Source organism: Telopea speciosissima, chromosome 2 (genome assembly GCF_018873765.1).
Source record: "Telopea speciosissima isolate NSW1024214 ecotype Mountain lineage chromosome 2, Tspe_v1, whole genome shotgun sequence".
NCBI classification, from domain to species: domain Eukaryota; kingdom Viridiplantae; phylum Streptophyta; class Magnoliopsida; order Proteales; family Proteaceae; genus Telopea; species Telopea speciosissima.
Genome location: NC_057917.1, coordinates 6,840,018 through 6,858,585, shown reverse-complemented (window position 1 = coordinate 6,858,585; position 18,568 = coordinate 6,840,018). Strand labels below are relative to the sequence as shown.

Below are 18,568 nucleotides of genomic sequence, written 5' to 3'. Positions count from 1 at the left end.
TTCACCTCAATGCAAACAATTAATATTACAGTTGTTCCAAAGAACTAAAAAATATTACATGATCTCGAAGTTGAATAATTTACACCTGATTATATAGATTAAGATCATATGGGTCAACATTTCAAAAGAAAACCCCGAGCCCTGATGCAGCTTTTCTGGGGGGTTGTGGTAGACGGCTAATTGTTACATACATCAGTAAAAGCTACAGGCAGTATAGAAGATGCATTGAATACCATGAATGCTCATTCAGCAGATAAACCTGGCCTTATTTGCTTACTCCTGAGTTACCTGATGTTAATTCTTTCTCAAGCTCATCAAATTCCCAGCCACCAATCTCATCTGTCGAGTAATCTCTGCTAACCTTCCCAAATTCTGACTCCAGCTTTGCCAATTCTGCTTCAGGGTTCAACGGCTGCTCTGCTTTGGCTGAATTTGATTTTGGAGGCTCATCATTCTTGGATAGCAGTGTCTCAACAGTCACTGGGGGTGAAGAAGACGGAGTTGCATCAATGGTCTGTGCATGGGAAGGAGATGGAGTCTTCTCTAGCTTCTCTCCAGATGGTGCTTCTTCCCTAGGGGATGCAGTCTTGTCTAGCCTCTCTCCAGATGGTGCTTCTTCCCTAGGGGACAGAGTCTTATCTAGCCTCTCTCCGGATGGTGCTCCTTCCATGAGGGATGGAGTTTCCATCTCCAAGGTTGGTCGGTCAATGCATTCAAACTCCTCTCTTAGTTTTTCAATGGAATCAAACAGCTCTGCGACTCTTGGATCATCTTTCCTGCATCCACTTGATGAGAACACACAGAAACAGGGCTTTTTTCAAATTTTCAATGATACATGTAGATAATTGGAGATCAGAGAACACTGAAAAAGGCAGCAACTTTGAAAAATTAAAGATTGTAACCTGGAACTTTTTCCATGTAGAGCATAAAACTGCTCTTTCATGTTATCCACCACACTGAAGGTAGTTACAATCTGAGAAAAATAAACAAAAATAACATAAAAGATTAATCAAAGTGTATAGATTTTATCTTCAAAAAAGTCAATGGATCTTAATCAGCTTACAACCTGAGGCCTAACCAATGAGCCTCTATCTGACGTCTTCATCCATTTCAACGAGTCTGATAGGTACTTTTGGTCCCCAAGTTCTGAGGGCATTAAATCGTATTTACTACTTCTCTCCTTCATTCTCAGAATAACATATCTTGTCCTATTACATTGATCTGGAAAATTAGGCCCCCTCCGAAATGTAAGGCTCTGGCTTGGGAGTAAAGTCATGAAAAGGTGAACACATGCAATAGGAAGCAGAGGAGAGTGAGAGGAAGCTTTATCTTTCCACAATTTTGTCTCCTCTGCGTGTTTACTGGGGAGTTAGTTGGTCATTTATCCTTTAGTGACTCTTCTAAAGGGCTGTTTGGGCTCATTTTGTTTCCTTATTTGGTCTGAAATGGAATTCAAACCCCCCCCCCCCCCCCCAAAAGAAAAAAAAGAGTATCTAAGACCTCATGGAGTTCTGGCAATCTGTGGCTCAAATGAAGGGTAAGCTTATATGCAATTTGTATTCCTTGTCACTCTCTCAACTATCTGAGAGGAGAGGAATACAAGGATGTTTAGAGCCTCAGTGAAATCTCTTCAGGTCATTGATCATATTATGCTGCAAAAGACGAGATGGCAATAACAACTGATACCTCCTGGGGTATCCCGGTCAATCACTTTGAGACACTGGGAAGCTATTGGCTCTTCCTCAGATCCTACAGATCAGATTCAGCATACTTGGTGCCTCCTTCTCCCCTAATACTATTAAGCTAAACAAAGATGGCAGCTCGATTGGCAATCTGGGTCCAACTGTTATTAGGGGAGTGTCTGTGATCATGAGGGTGTTGCTCTGTTAGTATTCTCAGCCCTATTGGTTTCTCTGACTCTATCACAGCATAGCTTAAGGTCGCCTGTTCTGGAACTTCCAGTTCCAATCGCAGCATTTAGATACGTAAATGGATTTGTATGTATAGCCACTTCATTCGTGCTCGTCGTTTGGTGGGCCGTGCTACTACTTTTATCTTAAGGCAGGGTAGGAGTCTTTCCCTGAGTGGCAACTCCTCTCGGAGGTTGAGGTCTGCAAACAGCCAAACACCGAGTGGATGATTTGTCTAAAATAAGTGTGGACATGGAATTGTTGTACTTGAGCATCATCCAGTGTAGTTAGCTATTGTCTGGGTTAGGCTTCCAGCTTCTTGATGCTGAATATTATTCTGCACTCCTCTTGTATTCCCCTCTTTTATATCAATAATTATCCTTATTATCTATTCCCCCCCCCCCCCCCTGCCAAAAAAAAAAAAAAAAAAAAAAAACCCAACACCACCTATAAAAACCTGAGGCCTAATAAAAAACAAAGGAGACTCAAATCAAATGAGAGACTCTGAACCATAATAGAATAAGAGTCTCTCATTTGATTAAACACATGTATACCTTTGCTTCAGAGTCCAGGTATTCCTCTTCAAAATTCCTTTGTGGGTCTATAGCTTTTGCATTCTCACGATCTACAGCAGACAGCATTTCAGACCTGTCATATCATGGAAAAAGAAATTAGAATCTTAGTCCAACTAAGAACTGCTTCAATACAAAAAACCACATTACCCTGCAATCAAATTCTTCAAATTGTCCCCGACTTTTCTGATACTGTTGATTGAAGACCTCAGCTCTTCCTGGTTAATAAAGACAATGCAATTTGCCAGTAGAAAGGAGTAAGAAAATTCAGACTCACACTAAAGACATGGCAGGTAGGGAGGATAAAATCCCGTAGAAAAAGTACGGCTTCTGTCCTGGAAGTACCTTATAAGCAGAGAGGTAATTGGTGATCAAAGTAACAAAATAGTCTCCATATCTCTCCAACTTGTCACTTGAACATGTAAGAGACATATAATAAGTACATAGAAATTGGGGTATTCTACTTAATTATGCAAGATTATTAAATTATTACTAAATCAAATATGAGTGGGACAAAGAGTATGGCAAATTAATCTTAAATGCCTTGCAATCCAACAAAGATTTTTTTTTCGTGGTTGAACTACAATCCAACAAAAATAGCTTAATAGATATTTACAGTCTAGAAGAGAACCACACGAGTCGAAGGAAGGAAGCTTGAAGAAACATAAGGATGTACGTACTTGACTTGCTTCTCTTTTTGCTCTGTGTATGACGACTGGAGAACCCAGGTATCCTCCAGGAAATTGATCCATGTATTTACAACATCTGCTTCTACTCTACATGAAGCAATGGATCTCAACAGCTCATCTTCCTATGGTTCAAATAAATATTAGAACTATGACGTAGGTCTTCATATTTCCAAATGATGATATATGTCTTGAACATGATATTTGTTAAGCAGTCAGAAATAAAAATATTTGCAAAAAAACCAAACCTTTGTTTGCAAGTGTGCAACAATTTGAATGCTTGCTTCGTCAAACTGATCTCTCTCTTCCCTACTGTTGTGAAGGCGTGCACGCGCAGCAGCCAAAGAGATATTAACCTACAACATATCCAATCATCAATGTTATCCAATTGTCTCATATACAAGCACAGACTTCCCCAAGGACTCTAGAATACAGTGCAGACAATGAAATAATTTTACTAGAAGAAAAAGGATAAGTATGACAGCATAGCTCATGTGATACTATGACTGCCCTCATAAAAGGACATGTGACAATGGCATTCCAGGTTACCAAGACTCTGTTGAAACCCTAAGAAGCTACAAACACTAGGAAAAAGTTATGGTTAAATTTCTGCAACTACCAGGTTAACAAACTCTTGCATAAACCCAAACCATATCAGGTGGGTCTGGTCTCTGGTTAATCTTTCCCATTTCCTCATCCATGGTGGGTCCTGGCAACAACCTAAAGAAGGGGGAAAAAAAAAATGAACAAGAGAAAACCAAATAGCCAGGCGGCAAGGATTTCATATTTCCACAACATTTAAATTGCAGTCGACAATCAAACAGACTGATGGAATCACCTGGAAGTAGGGAGACAGGATGTTGTGTGTATGACCTTCAACCTCTCTGAAGAAGGAACACAATTCCAGTGCCTCAAACATTGACTGATCTTAACCTTGACTCATTATTTTTCACCCACCCCCACAAAAGCCGTTAATCTGTCACGAATGGCAACAGTGGCAATTGGAATATAAGATCAGACACAAGCATCCAAGCACAGTCTAATACATGATAGCACTAGTGATGGCAGTACTCTTTCTCACTCAATTATCCTTTCCCTCCCAGACATACACAAGTTCCGACTAGCTCAAACACAAACATCTCATTCATCAGAATTACTCATCTTCAACTTCTGTGACATCCATCTCTCTAGAAGACTCAAACAGCACTTATAACCTCAGCACTCCAATTGCCAACATCTACAAAACTCTGCCAGATGAAACACCCTCACCCCACCATTCTGCATGGTAGAACCAGCATCAGACACTCATCACCATTAAGTTTTACAGAGGATGTGCAATTTCTGCATAGATATCTCATTTTATTTCTTTGAAAGATCACCCAAATATTGTTGAGGCAATTTCTGAGCGAATACTTGGCTCAACAGATTCATGGTTTGATCCAACATACTGAACATAGATTTGTATTTTCCACTATATCTGTAAGAGTTTTAATATATAATATTTTCAGCATTTATTACCTTTTAAGTTTTAAAAGATTGTATCATCAACCTAGATTTTTTTGAGCCACTCTGCCCCCATACATGAGAACTCGGTGACTCGCTTTAAGGAATAGTAGCATTAGCATCCCTCTTTTTGGTATAGCATAAATCAATGAGTGTATTGGTCCATGGTTGTCATTGTTGTCAACATAGTGCATCTTGGTGTAGTACAGTCAGCAGAGCAACAGTACAGACGGTAGCTGTGAATACAGAGATGTACAGGCAATGTACTGGGGTGGCAGGGCATCACAAGTGATATGACAGAATCACAGGTGTTCTAGCAAAGCTGGCAGAGTCAGAGAGTTGCTTTGCAGTGCAGACAGTACAGTGGCAATGAGTTCATGACATATGGAAGCATAGTAGAGATTTAGAAGGTTCACGACGCATGTGGCACTGTAAGAAGATAATTGGCAATGTGTTACAGTGTTGTATAGTAGTTGGCAGCATGTAGCATCTTTGGGAACAATGTACACGCAATTTCTAATGGTAACTAGACAGGTTCATGTGAAGGAGTCAACTTTGGAGCCAATTTGGTCATTGCCAAGTAGCCGTATTGGAAGAGAGAATATACTGAAGAGTTGATGTTCTTTAGGTCCTCTTTTCAATGCAACTGGAATCACCCCATTGTGAGGTTAGATGAAGATATGGAGGTTTCCATATCATTGCTCAGAAAAATGAGCAAAATGGGGGAATACAAGTGTTAGTGCCTAGTACTGATGACATGGCAATGTACTATCATTGTATAAGGTTATATGTTGTATATGGTGAAGTGGCATTGATGGCATGAGAGATGGAAACAAGATGTAGTGGTGGCATACATGAGTAGAACATAGTCAATGACCATGTGTTTGGTGACATGGCAGTGTCTGTTGAGATGGCAGACAATCATGCATATGCAGGTTAATGGTATGCATGTGATACATGTTGATGGCATGCACATGATGATAAGGCACATGGTTAACATAAGGCAATGTTGCTGAGGAAGAGAAAGTATTGCCAAATGTGAAGAATGTTGTTATATGCTGAAAATTGGATGTTGATATTGTAGCAGCAGCTTCGCGGAATTTTTGAGTAGCCTTCTAATCAAAATGTGGAGGAGCTCAAAACACGAGAAGTGAAGATCTTTGAGTCAACTTTATGGGAAAATTAGAATCAGATCAAACTGGTATCGGAGTGGAAAGTTATGGCATGATCTTCAGGTGTAACGCGATAGTTGAAGACAACAGTTGTTGCACATCAGTCAGGTTCAAGATAAATTTTGGGAACCGTGTACTCCACCTGGGTTGAAGATGTCTACAAATGAAATGCAGATCTTTAAGTCTTCTTTCCAATGCCACTGGAATCGGGTCATCTTGAGTTCGGATGACGTACATATGGAAATTTGAGTGGACAGGGTCAAATTGGCTGACCCCTCAACTTGGCCGATTGCATTTGGTTGACCACTTTTGGCTGACTGCTTTTGGCCGACCACCTTTAGGCCAACTGATGCAGTATCAAGCTTGAAGAAGATCCCTCATGTTGTTTCGGTCCACATCAGAACTAGACCAACCCGCAAGCCAAGAACCAGCCTCAATTAAGCCTAGTTGTGGGTGAAGCTGGCCAGGGTTAGTCCCTGCGTTATTATTGCTGGTGGGGCCCATGAATGACTCCAAAGAACCACCAGGAGTTTAATTTTCTTAAAGTGTCTTTACATATTCCAACATGTTTTTCATTTTCCTAAGCTTAGTTAATGAGTTGATTTCTTTTTCTAGGTGCTATAATTAGACTTTTCAGTTTTCAAGTTGGGTCTTTTAAGTTTCCTATGTAGGAGTCCAAAAATTTGTGTTAAGTAACTAATTTTACTTGGTATTAGTTTCTAGATAATTTAATGCTCGAGTCCAAGAGTCATTTTTATTTTCTTTATATACTCATGTAATCCAACAATTACAGAAAGATTTGAAGAATGAATTGAATATTGGATTTCATTGGAAATCAGCAAGTGTGTTTGATCACCTTCTACCCCTCCCCTCTCCCTAATCTCGTTTTTCTGTCTCCCCCATATTTTCTTCCCCTTATCTTCTTTAACTTCAACCTATCTTCTTCTTCTCTTGAACCTACACCATCACCCATTAAACCTACAACTTCATCTGACCTTTCATCTTCTCCATCACCTGTGGTTACCTTTTCCCCCTCTTTAATTCTATTTTTTTTACCCTCTTATTTCAGATATGATCTATTATTTTTCAGATCTAATATTTAGTCTGTGTCAAATTGGTATCAAAGCTAATATTCCTCAACGTCTTCTCTTCTTTCTCTCCCCCCTCTCAATCTCATCTCTTCTCCTCTCTCTCACAATACTCCCTCTCATCCCCCGTCTCTTCTTCCCTCTTTATCCAAGATCAGAATCTGATCTTGAAACCTTGTCTTCTCCCTTTATCATATCCCTAACCTCCCCTATAAACTAGATCTGAACCTTTCGTCTACGTCACCAACCACTTGACCTGACCATCCTAACAAAGTATCAAACTGGAAGGACGTTCCAGATCACCTATCTTTGGATCAAATTTTGAACATGAACCAAGCAGAATCTGGAGAAGACTACTTTTACTTAAAAGTTCGGTTTTTGAGTCCTCTTTCAGATGCAAAAAGAATCAGGTCATTTGCATTTTTACATAGAAAGTTATGCTGGTCAGACTGAGCAAAGGTCAATCTGCCACTGGTTTCCAGTCCAATTTGAGCTGCTGAACCAAGCACGAAGTTGGGTTGCTTTTGGAGCTTTTTAAGTGAAACTTAGGGCTCATTTCATGTATCTCTTTCAAGCAATCAAAAGAGGAGAAGGAAAGGAGAAAAGAGAGAAAGAGAAAGGGAGATTCAAGCATACATCCTCATCAACCTTCTATTCATGAGAGAGTTGATGCTCCATTGAAGATTTAGAGAATGGTGGCTGTGCATTCATGTTGGTATACAGAGGTGCATGTCATAGAAGAGAACAAAAAACCTAGAGGAGAAAAGAAAAGGAAAGAAGAGAAGAAAAGAGAAGAAGGTGGATGCATGCATGCCATTGTTGAAGACTTTGATAGCTTCTGCAAGTGAGGAGGAAAGGAAGGAAAGGAAGAGAAAAAGAAAAAAAAGAAAGTGTTTTGTGTGCACTCAAAGTGTTTGTGAAAACACCAAGGAAGAAAAAGAGAGAGAAGTGAACAAGAAGAAGGCGGGTTCCACTTCCAAGGAAGCCTTCACACAGATTCCATAGCCACGGGAATCACTCCGGGTACCAGGAATTGATTCAAGCCGGGTTGTGAGTATTTCCATTGCTTGTATCTAGGGGTGTAAGTTTGGCCCTATCGGCCTAAACCCACCCTAGCCAACCCTGAGCCCAAACAGGGCCTAGCCTAGATTTTTCAACCCTGAAGGTGGGCTAGGGTTCGTTATTCAAGCCCGAGGTTAGGGTCGGGCTGGGCTAGGATTGAGACCTGGGGCTGAGCCCGACCCTGATTTTAACCCTGACTTTGTGATGGTTTTACCGCTTTAGCCTTTAGTCTTTTAGGTTTTATTATTTCCCCTCATTCGGCATTTAGGGTTTGCATTTTGCCATTTTACTCTCCCAAGTCCCAGCCGACGAACTACTTGTTAAACCTTCAACACTTCAATCGAACTCCTCTCCCAATCAATACATAGTTATGATGAATGCTTGTGTCTTCTTTTTTTTTTTTTTTAACATATTAATCCTTCTTGTTGATTATTCATTTACCATGTTTTTATTTTGAGTAACTATTTCCAAAACGGATTGTTCTTATAAGCCATTAGAACGAATGTTAATTTATCTACCCACTTGGCAAATCGATCACTTGGGGCCAAATTTTATGGATGGGTGGAATTCCAAGTCCCCTACGGCCCTACCTAAATGTTAAAAGTTTCAGCAGTAATGGAGTTTGTTAATTAGTAGTTCATGGACATACCCCAAACGCTTACTGGGCCAAAACCCAAAACCCATTCTTCATCTCACTTCGTTCTTTATAACAGATTAGAAATGGCAATGGTTGGAATCACAAAAACCACAGCTTTTGCTGTTTTGGTTGTAGCAATATAAGGGTCAATCAGACCATGACAAAAATCAGGGTCAATTAGGGCCAACCTGGCCAAGCCCGGCCCAATCAGGGTCGGGCTGGGTTGGGCTGAGCCCGGCAGGGTTGGGCTTGGGCTGAGTTAAGAGGTCTCAGGGGTGGGCTAGGGTTTTAAAAAACCCAGCCCAACCCGGCCCTGTTTCACCCCTACTTGTATCAAATGTATTTCCTTGTATCCATATACATATGCTAGTCATAGGTTTTTTACTGTCAAAAATACCTAAGCTAGAAGGGGTTTATTGTAGGACATCATCTATAAGCCCAATCTTATTTTGTAATTGGTGTTCAATGGGTGTTGGACACAAGGATAGGTGTTCCTTCGTAGCTATTGCTACCTAAATAGCTTTGCCGTGGCTGCAGCCTCCTAGATACATTCTAGGTAAACAGATGAAGACCTTGCCTTTGTATATCAAGGGTGGAACCTAGTGATGAGTAGATGCTAAGGTTACTATGACCATTACTCCGTGCACGTAGGCAACTTGCCCAAGCACGTATATCCCGTGTACTGTGGTGTGTGCTTTTATTGTGTTGTATATTGAAGTGCCATGTATGCAAAGTGGGTGTGTACAGTCTGGTAGGCCTGACCACTCGATGCAGTGCGGATGCACATATGATTGCATGTGTGATTGGTTGAGGGCCAGCATACAATTGTGAGTGTCTATGTGAGGAAGTGCCAGTAGCATAGTGGTTGTTAGTGGGACAGTGCTAGAATGTCAGCTCAAGGCAGTAAGTCTAGGTGAGAACAGTGTATGTTGTGAGTGCCATCTCATTGGGGGATCCTCAATGTGTGGGGGGGAATAGTAGTGATGCAGATACACTACCTTGGACCGACCCAAATCTAGTTGGGTATCCAAACCAAGATGAACCGGTTCCCAACCATGTTCTGGTTCAGTAGGATATTTAGAATTTATTTTATTTGGGAAAGATATGTAATCTTTTATTTTGGGGTAGCTATTAGACTTATAGGGAAATTTCCAATTTGAGTTTTATTGAGTTTCTATTTTAGTTAGTCTAAGTTTTAGAAAGTAATTAAGAGTTTTTATTTTTAGGAATCTTTTATTTCTCTTTATATATGATGTAATTCCCCATCGTTAGAGACAGATTTGAAGAATGAATTCAGTTTATGGTTTGAGTAGCCTGAGGGCTGTGTGCGTGTACACTCTTCCTCCCCCCCCCCCCCCTTTCTTCTGATGTGATTTCTTCTCTCCCCCTGCAACTCTAACTCTTCCATTGCTCTCTCTGTGAAGCCCACCATACCAGATCACCACCTTGGTCTGCATTATTTGGTATCAGGGACAAAAGATCCCACCTCCATCTCGATCAATCTCTCTTCGTCCATTCTCCTTCTTCCCTGTATTCTTTTCTCCGCATTGCTGTTCGACCCATCACACCATCATCCCATCTCCTTCCCATCAACCACAGCAAACCCCTGTGATTCCCATTTTGAGAAAACAAAGCCTGCGTCACTCTCCATCTCCCATCCCTCTCCTTCGACCCCACTGAAACCCCAAACCCACCTTCCCTTTCCCTCTCCCTTCTTCCTCGCTATAACCAAAAAAAAAAGACTCGCACCACCAAAAAAAAACTCCATCCCCTTCCAGCAGAAGAACCATCCCCATCTCCTTCGACCCCATTGAAAACCAACCGCAGAAACCCACCCATGCGATTCCTACAGTCAAACCCCAGTACCCCTTCTCTATAATCCTTCCTCTTTCTTTCTTCCTTCGATCAACCCCTTCCACCGCTTTCTGTTCCGCCAGTAACAACCAGAACCAAAGAAGGGAAAGAAAAGAAAATAGAGAAGAGCGAGAAGAGAGCCAGAAAAGAAGCATACCTGGTTGCTCCTGGATTCCCGCCTCTACTCCCACCTGGTTTCCCACCGCGTTTTCTCCATCGCCATTAGCAGCGCACCCTTGCAGTCTCCATCTCTGGTTCGAGAGAACCAGATTCCTAGCCGAACACGGTAACATTTCTCTTCCTCTTCTCACGTCTGCCTTTCTAATCGCCTTTTTTTTTCTTTTACTGATTTACCCCTCCTTAGTATTCTGTTTTACTCTTTTTTTCACTTAGTTTCCAAGATTACCCTCCACCCTTCCCCATACGACTTACTGCTCCTATCCTTCTTAAACTTTGATATTACAGTTTTGCCCCTTTTAGGAACTTCTACTTAATTACAATTCTGCCATTATTGTCATACACTTCATCTATTTGCTGTTGGCGATTAACTCTTGATTTGGGCATCCTTTTATTTGTGTGGACCCTTACCAATTCGAAATACAACCATGGCCATAGACCCTTTTGTGTTCAAGTTTAGAGTTCAATTGCCCAATGGAAAGCTTGCTATGCTATTTATTGATGAAGGGCAAAGCACCAATTTTGTCTCACGATCTGTGGTAGAGATGTTATCCAAGAACGACCAGATCATTATTCACTCTGAGGATAATGCATTCATCGAATTCTCCGTTTCTTATTATTGTGATGGTGCTCATATGATTGTATGTGTGATTGGTTGAGGGCCAGCATACAATTGTGAGGAAGTGCCAGTAGCATAGTGGTTGTTAGTGGGACAGTGCTAGAATGTCAGCTCAAGGCAGTAAGTCTAGGTGAGAACAGTGTATGTTGTGAGTGCCATCTCATTGGGGGATCCTCAATGTGTGGGGGGGAATAGTAGTGATGCATATACACTACCTTGGACCGACCCAAACCCAGTTGGGTATCCAAACCAAGATGAACCGGTTCCCAACCATGTTCTGGTTCAGTAGGATATTTAGAATTTATTTTATTTGGGAAAGATATGTAATCTTTTATTTTGGGGTAGCTATTAGACTTATAGGGAAATTTCCAATTTGAGTTTTATTAAGTTTCTATTTTAGTTAGTCTAAGTTTTAGAAAGTAATTAAGAGTCTTTATTTTTAGGAGTCTTTTATTTCTCTTTATATATGATATAATTCCCCATCGTTAGAGACAGATTTGAAGAAGGAATTGAGTTTATGGTCTGAGTAGCCTGAGGGCTGTGTGCGTGTGCACTCTTCCTTTCCCCTCCCCCCTCTTCTAATGCGATTTCTTCTCTCCCCCTGCAACTCTAACTCTTCCATTGCTCTCTCTGTGAAGCCTATCATAGCAGATCACCACCTTGGTCTGCATTAAGTAGTGAGAGCAAAATTTGGGAGAAATTTTGTGAACCTTATTCACCCCCTCTCAGTGTCACCCTAGGAACAACAGAGTGTGTTATAACCAACTAATAATGCATCCACTTGTGCGGGATACGAGTTTATGAAAGACAGTTCCAGATATTACATGATGAATTGATGCATAGATGAGGCAAAGGTATCTTGGCAAACAAACTGGCTGATTTATCCCACTCCCTCTCCCTTTCTCATGTATTGGTAGGCCAAAGGTGTGTCTCTCACCCCCATGGCACTAAATTCGTACCCTCTTGGGGCCACAACTATAGGTGGTGCAGTGATGAGCTGGTTAAACATGTCGGTAGGTATATATCCGATGTATGATAACACTAATGGAATCAAAAGAACTGATTGGATGAGGGCCTCGTCAATTGTCACAGTGGAAAGCATTTAAGACAACAATTCCAGCTAATGCAACTAGAAATGGTCTAAGAAGGATTAGATTGAATACTACAAAACAAGAATCTCCAAAGATATGTCTTGTACTTGTAATGGAAAAGAAATAAAGAGGAGACCAGAAGAGACATACCTTCTTCAATTCAGCTTCAAGTTCATCTCTTTGCTTCTCAAGTCCCGAAATCTCAGCTCCTACTTCCTGGAAAAGGGCCACAAAGAATATAGGCTTACCTAAATTTTCTTTTGATACATTAATAATTGCCACACAGACACATGAATACATGATACATTCTCAGAACCTCAGATAGCCCATTCACCAAGATATACCATAAAGCCAGAATCCTGATATCTGAATGAATAAAGTAAGCCCTCCAATTAATATTCTATAAACAAAAATCTCTCACAATTTATGATATTTTGAGAAATTTTAATGGTTCCCAGATTACAGGTAATAATTTTTGCATCGTCAAGTTAATACATTTTCAAGACAATCTAAATTCATTACTAGCTGTAAGAATGCATCTTACATGAAGAAACCTATCCATCAATCTATGCATACATACAGAAACTTAGCACTAAAACATTTATGTCAAGTTTAACCGATTAATTCTCTTTCAACCATGTGCTTGTATATGGTAATTAAGATTTGTTAAGGTGTACAAAATTTCATTCAAAGATATTGTCCTCAGGTTGTTATACAAGTGCTAGGTTCATGTTTTGTAGTTTTAACTTTTAACTAGCTCAATACGTATGCCTAACTATTTCATCAAGAAAAATAATTTAATATTCAGTTTTCCAAATGCCCCTCATAAAAAGCAACGCTGTCCAATCCATGAATGGATATTTGATTAAAAGAGGTTGGACAATCATCTTTGACAAAAATTAAACAAGTTTGCATGATTGGTGAGGTAGAATACGTAATCAGGCAAGAACTTTCATATTCCCTTCAAACTCAAATAATTTCATTGGCTCTCTCTATCTTTGACTTCTTCATCCACCACCCACCCCTCAACCCTCACCCCATTTCCACAGAACACCCCACCAGTTTTTTTCCCATGGATATATATATATATATTTTTTGGGGGGGGGGGGGGGTTACTTTTTGATATTCCCATATGACACTGAGAGGGGGGTGAATCAGGATCACAAAAATTCTTCCAAAAGTATTCCCAACATTCTTTCAAACACTCCCTCATATTCCAACACCGATGGCAATTTTTCAAACAACGTTAATGTACAACGCCATCTTCTTGATGATCTCACTGACAACTTTGTATCATGTCCGAAAAACACGCATACGTAGGGATGCAATAACACAAATTCTGACTGGCTGGGGCAATCCCAAGTTTACCAGTCCCACACAAGAATACTCAGAAGCAAACACATTGTCGTATGCACTTCCACCTCGTCACCACAAAGTGGTCAGGTCTACCAGATAGTGCACACCCATCCTGTCATCACCATTGCACTCCAATATCCACACTAATAATGCAACCACACACGGAGACAAGATATACGTGGTTCGACGATGTGCCTAAATTCACGGAGTAATGGTCAAATTGACCTCAGCGTTTACTCAATCAGTAGTGGATTTTAACCGCAGCAACAGCTTAGGAATACCCTATCTTGCTTCAACACTTGTCCACACAAGAACAATGACAACAATCCTAAATGGTGTATTTCAGCCACAACAATGACTCAGGAGCTCCCTCTCCTGTTTCAACCCTTAACGACACAAAGGCTAGGGACAACAATCCCCAAACTCTAGACAAGTCCCAACTTGCTAGGCTTACAACAAAAAGAACCCAACAGGTTGCAGTGCCAACGGTTGCCCACCCTAGGCTCACAATATAATATCAACAAATTACAAATCCCCCCCAATACATCAATGTTCTAGGTCTTTCAACATTCAGCACAACCTAGAACTATAAAAATTGGGATTAGCGATGCAGATTATCTCAACCCGTGTAACCCCACTAACAACTGCTTGCTTGACGCGTATGTGTGGCCTCAAACACGATCAAACAACAAATGCAATCTTCTCAAACATGAAAACCCTTCAACACCATGAAATAGAGGTTTTCTCAAATCGGGAATACCTATCCCTAGATATTCCCTCAATACACTGCCTCTCTAATGAGCAAATCGAAGCTTGGACGCGTACACAACATCAAAGTAGGAGTCACTACGACCAGTGCATTTTCTACAATAGAAACATGGGTTTTATGCTCAATGGAATATCATTCTCAATGCTCCAGGACATTCTACTTTTTCCTGAGAATAATGCAAAAAATGGTACTCAATTTGGATTATTGGACTTAAAACGAGTCCAGAAAGTCAGTCTAACTGAAACCCTGCAAACCAGGGGCAATTTGGTAATTTTAGGGGCAATTTCATGACAAACAAACAGCAGAGGTCAGCAGCGTAACAAGGAGCTCATAACCATGGTTCAAAATCTCGCGATATTTTGCCGAAATATCGCTTAATTTCGTATATCTCGAGGTTACCGAGATGCGAAATCAGGTCAAAATGAAAAAATACCATATTTCGTCGATATCTCGTGAGATATCGACGATATCTCGATATCTCACGAGATATCGACGAAATATGATATTTTGGCTTAAAATGTCACGTGAAGGGGGGCTTTAATACAATATTTCGCAGATTTCGGTCCATATTTCAACCGAGAGATGCATTTGCTAAGGAATTTCAGTCTTTTGCCTATTCTTCCACTCTTCCAAGCTCTCATCCAACACTCTAGCCATTGTTCAAGCACATTGTTGTCGGATTTTCGCCGGTAAAATCATTGGAGGGTCATCTAAGCTCATCATCCAAGCCTTTTTCCACTATTTAAGGTAAATTGAATTCCTCTAAAACTATTTTTTTGAAAAGACTATGTACAAATTTTGTTGGATGGTGATGATATTAATATATGTTAGATATCGGAGGCCGATCTATAGCCTCACGGTGTCGAAATTTTTTTTCCATATGTATTTTTTATTTTTTTATTTTCTGGTTTTAAAAATTTATTTTCCTACAATTAAAATAGGAAATAATTAGGGGTAATATGTCTTAGATGGTAATGAATTAAATATATGTTAGACACCAATGGCCGATCTATGGCTTCACGGTGTCGGATTTATTTTTCTGCTCTTAAATAAGTATTTTTTTCGGAAATTAAGAAAAATATATAAAAAAGAAAAAAAAAACAGAAATAAATAAGGAAAAATATGAGTTTTAAGTTTAAAAAATAATGAAAAAATATGAAAGTTATTTCTATATGTTTTGAAATGCATTACATGTATATTATGTTTACTAATTTTTGGTTTTCTTGTGTTAGGTCAATACTTATATTAACATTATATATAAAAAATTGGTTTTAATTATGTGAAAAATATAAGGGTTAGGGGAAAACTATTAAAAAACTATACAAGTGTATTAGTAATCTAAAAGTGTCAATTGAAGTGCATCTACATTAAGTATTTTAATTATTTGTGTTACTTACATTGCAGTAAACAAGAATCATTATGGCGGATCGTGATAGACAACGTGCGAAGGGCAAGCAAAATGTGGGGGAAAGTAGTCAACAAAGGGGGCGGAGGGAACAAAGAGAACAGAGGGAACAAGAGAGACTTGCCAGCCAGCATAGGCGTGACATTGCATGGTTACATGGCACTCCCATTGATAGGGATAAGAGAAAATCTATATGTAACTATTGTCACATGCAATTTATGGGAGGTGGGTCCAGTAGACTTAAACAACATCCATTGGAGGATCTAAAGATGTTGTAGGTTGTCATATGGTCCCTCTGAAGTAGCCAGGGAGATTGGTGATAGTTTGAGGGGAAGAAAGAAGAGGAAGGCTGACAAGCAAAGGATAAGAGAACAACTTGAGGATACAGTGAGGAGTTCGATGGGAGGAGGAAGACGATACAATGATGATGATGATGATGATGATGATGACATACAAACAGCAGAGGAGGCTAGGGATTTTAGGCGGACTGTTTCAAGGAGTAGAGTAAGTTTTCAAGATGATCAGCAGAGACAAAGAGTAGGGGGTAGTGGAGGAGCTGGCAGTTCTGGAGGTCCTAGAACTTTGAATCCTTTTAAAAGATCACAAAGTCGAGGGCAGCCCCAACACCTCTACCAGATGCAGTACCACCATCAACATCTCGATCCTAAATTGCATAAGAAGAAAGGAAGCGATCGACCCGAGAATCGAAAGGAGCATGGAAGAGGATGAAGGGATTGGTTAAAGAATCAATAGCTAAGTGGATGCTATACCATACCATCCGTAAGAACACTGAGGGCCCCATTATGATACCATGATAGATACCATTGCGGAGGCTGGCCCAGGATTCAAGGGCCCCACCCCATATGAGGTAATGAATGTTTATCTACCTCAACAAAAGAGTGAGATTGATGAGTACATTAGTGAGATGAGGAATATGTGGGAGACATATGGGGTGACTATAATGGCGAGATGGATGGATGGGCCTCGAGAAAGTCCATCATCAATTTCATGGTTTATTGTGATGGGAGGACAGTGTTCCTCAAATCTGTGGACGCATCCAAAGAGATAAAGGATGCAAAATATATTTACAGATTGTTAAATGAAGTAGTGGAAAAAGATGTGGGTATTGAGAATGTTGTCCAGATTGTAACGAACAATGGAAGTAACTTCAAGCTGGCCGGTGAGAAGATGATGAACAATAGTAAGTACTGGCTCTTCTGGACTCCTTGTGCAGCCCATTGCATTGACTTAATGCTAAAAGATATGGGAAAGTTAAAGTTGGTGAAGACTGTGGTTGAAAGTGCAAGACAAGTCACCAACTTTGTATACAATCACTCCTATGCACTCAATCTATTGAGGGAAAAATGTGGGGGTGACTTGGTTAGGCCTGGCATCACAAGATTTGCCACCAACTACATTGCCCTCAAAAGCATTGAGACAAAGAAGGCCGGGCTGAGAAGCATATGTTTGCTTCTAAGGAGTGGTTTGAATGGAGGGGTTCCAAGACTGCAAATGGGAGGGAAGCACAAGCAACGATGTCATCTGAGGACTTCTGGACCAAACTAAGCAAAGTGGTGAAAGTTTTAGAGCCAGTAGTTAAAGTTCTACATGTTGCTGACTCCGCTCTGAAGGGCCCAACCATGCCAGTCCTATATCTTGCAATAGACTTGATGAAAGATAGTGTCTATAGTGTGGCTCCTCGCGATGAACACTTCTTAGATATCATAAATGCTCATTGGGAGAATCAACTTATGCATCCATTGCGTAAAAGGTGGTGAGTAAATTTGTTTTATGTTTACTAATTCATAGTATTATTATTTACTAATTACCTATGCATTTGACAATACCTCTATTCTATATGTCATATTTCAGCATACTACTTGAACCCTAAGTATCAATATAACAATAGGCTTGGGTTGGAAACTCAACTTATTGATGCTGTGAAACAAGTAGTGAAGAAGTTGGAGCCAGATGGTGCACTATAAGCAATTTGCAACAATGAGGTGAGTTCATTTGGAAACTCAACTTATTGATGCTTTCAAATAAGTAGTGAAGAAGTACTTACTAATTTTCCACAGGTGTAGATCAAGGTATTTAGGGATGCATTGAGAAGTTTTGGAACGAGGCTACGATCTGAGGCGAGAGCACGTGGTGATCTTGGTAATTCTTTTAAGTTTTAAATTACATATGTATTGAAATTTGAAAGTTGAAAGTTGAAACAACATTTGACACGTCTTTTTTGTTGTAAACTTGTAATGCAGCTGAATGGTGGGTGTTGTATAGGGAATCGGCTGAAAACTTAAGAAGAATAGCAATTAAAGTCCTTGCCCAAACATGTTCTGCATCTGGTTGTGAGAGGAACTGGAGTACCTTTGCACTCATCCACTCCAAGAAGCGCAACAGATTGGGGTCTCAACGTTTATCTGACATGGTGTATGTGCACTACAACTTGAGGCTGAAACTGCAACACATACGCATGGGACATGAGAGACAGAGGGGCACCATTGATCTAGCTGACATCTTTCAAGTTGACTCAGACGATGAGGACCCTATTGTGGATTGGGTGAGGGATAGAGGTGAGCCAGTGTTGGATGAGGAGGGAGGTAGGCCTGACCCCATGATAGCTTCTGAGATTGGTGCTGATGTGGACGAGTATATGGCTGACGA

The 18,568-nt window shown here is 40.3% G+C and overlaps 1 protein-coding gene across 1 annotated transcript in view; it reads right to left on the bottom strand.

The window, feature by feature from the left end:
* LOC122651568 overlaps nucleotides 1-18,568 on the bottom strand; it is a 117,154-nt gene continuing 98,586 nt past the window's right edge. The window contains exons 11-19 of the mRNA XM_043845005.1: nucleotides 12,522-12,587; nucleotides 3,417-3,524; nucleotides 3,163-3,293; nucleotides 2,828-2,894; nucleotides 2,633-2,700; nucleotides 2,465-2,558; nucleotides 903-973; nucleotides 686-776; nucleotides 1-592 (exon numbers count right to left, since the gene is read on the bottom strand). Coding sequence (XP_043700940.1) covers nucleotides 266-592; nucleotides 686-776; nucleotides 903-973; nucleotides 2,465-2,558; nucleotides 2,633-2,700; nucleotides 2,828-2,894; nucleotides 3,163-3,293; nucleotides 3,417-3,524; nucleotides 12,522-12,587 — 1,023 coding nt within the window. The 3' untranslated portion in view covers nucleotides 1-265. The remainder of the gene's footprint in view (nucleotides 593-685; nucleotides 777-902; nucleotides 974-2,464; nucleotides 2,559-2,632; nucleotides 2,701-2,827; nucleotides 2,895-3,162; nucleotides 3,294-3,416; nucleotides 3,525-12,521; nucleotides 12,588-18,568) is intronic.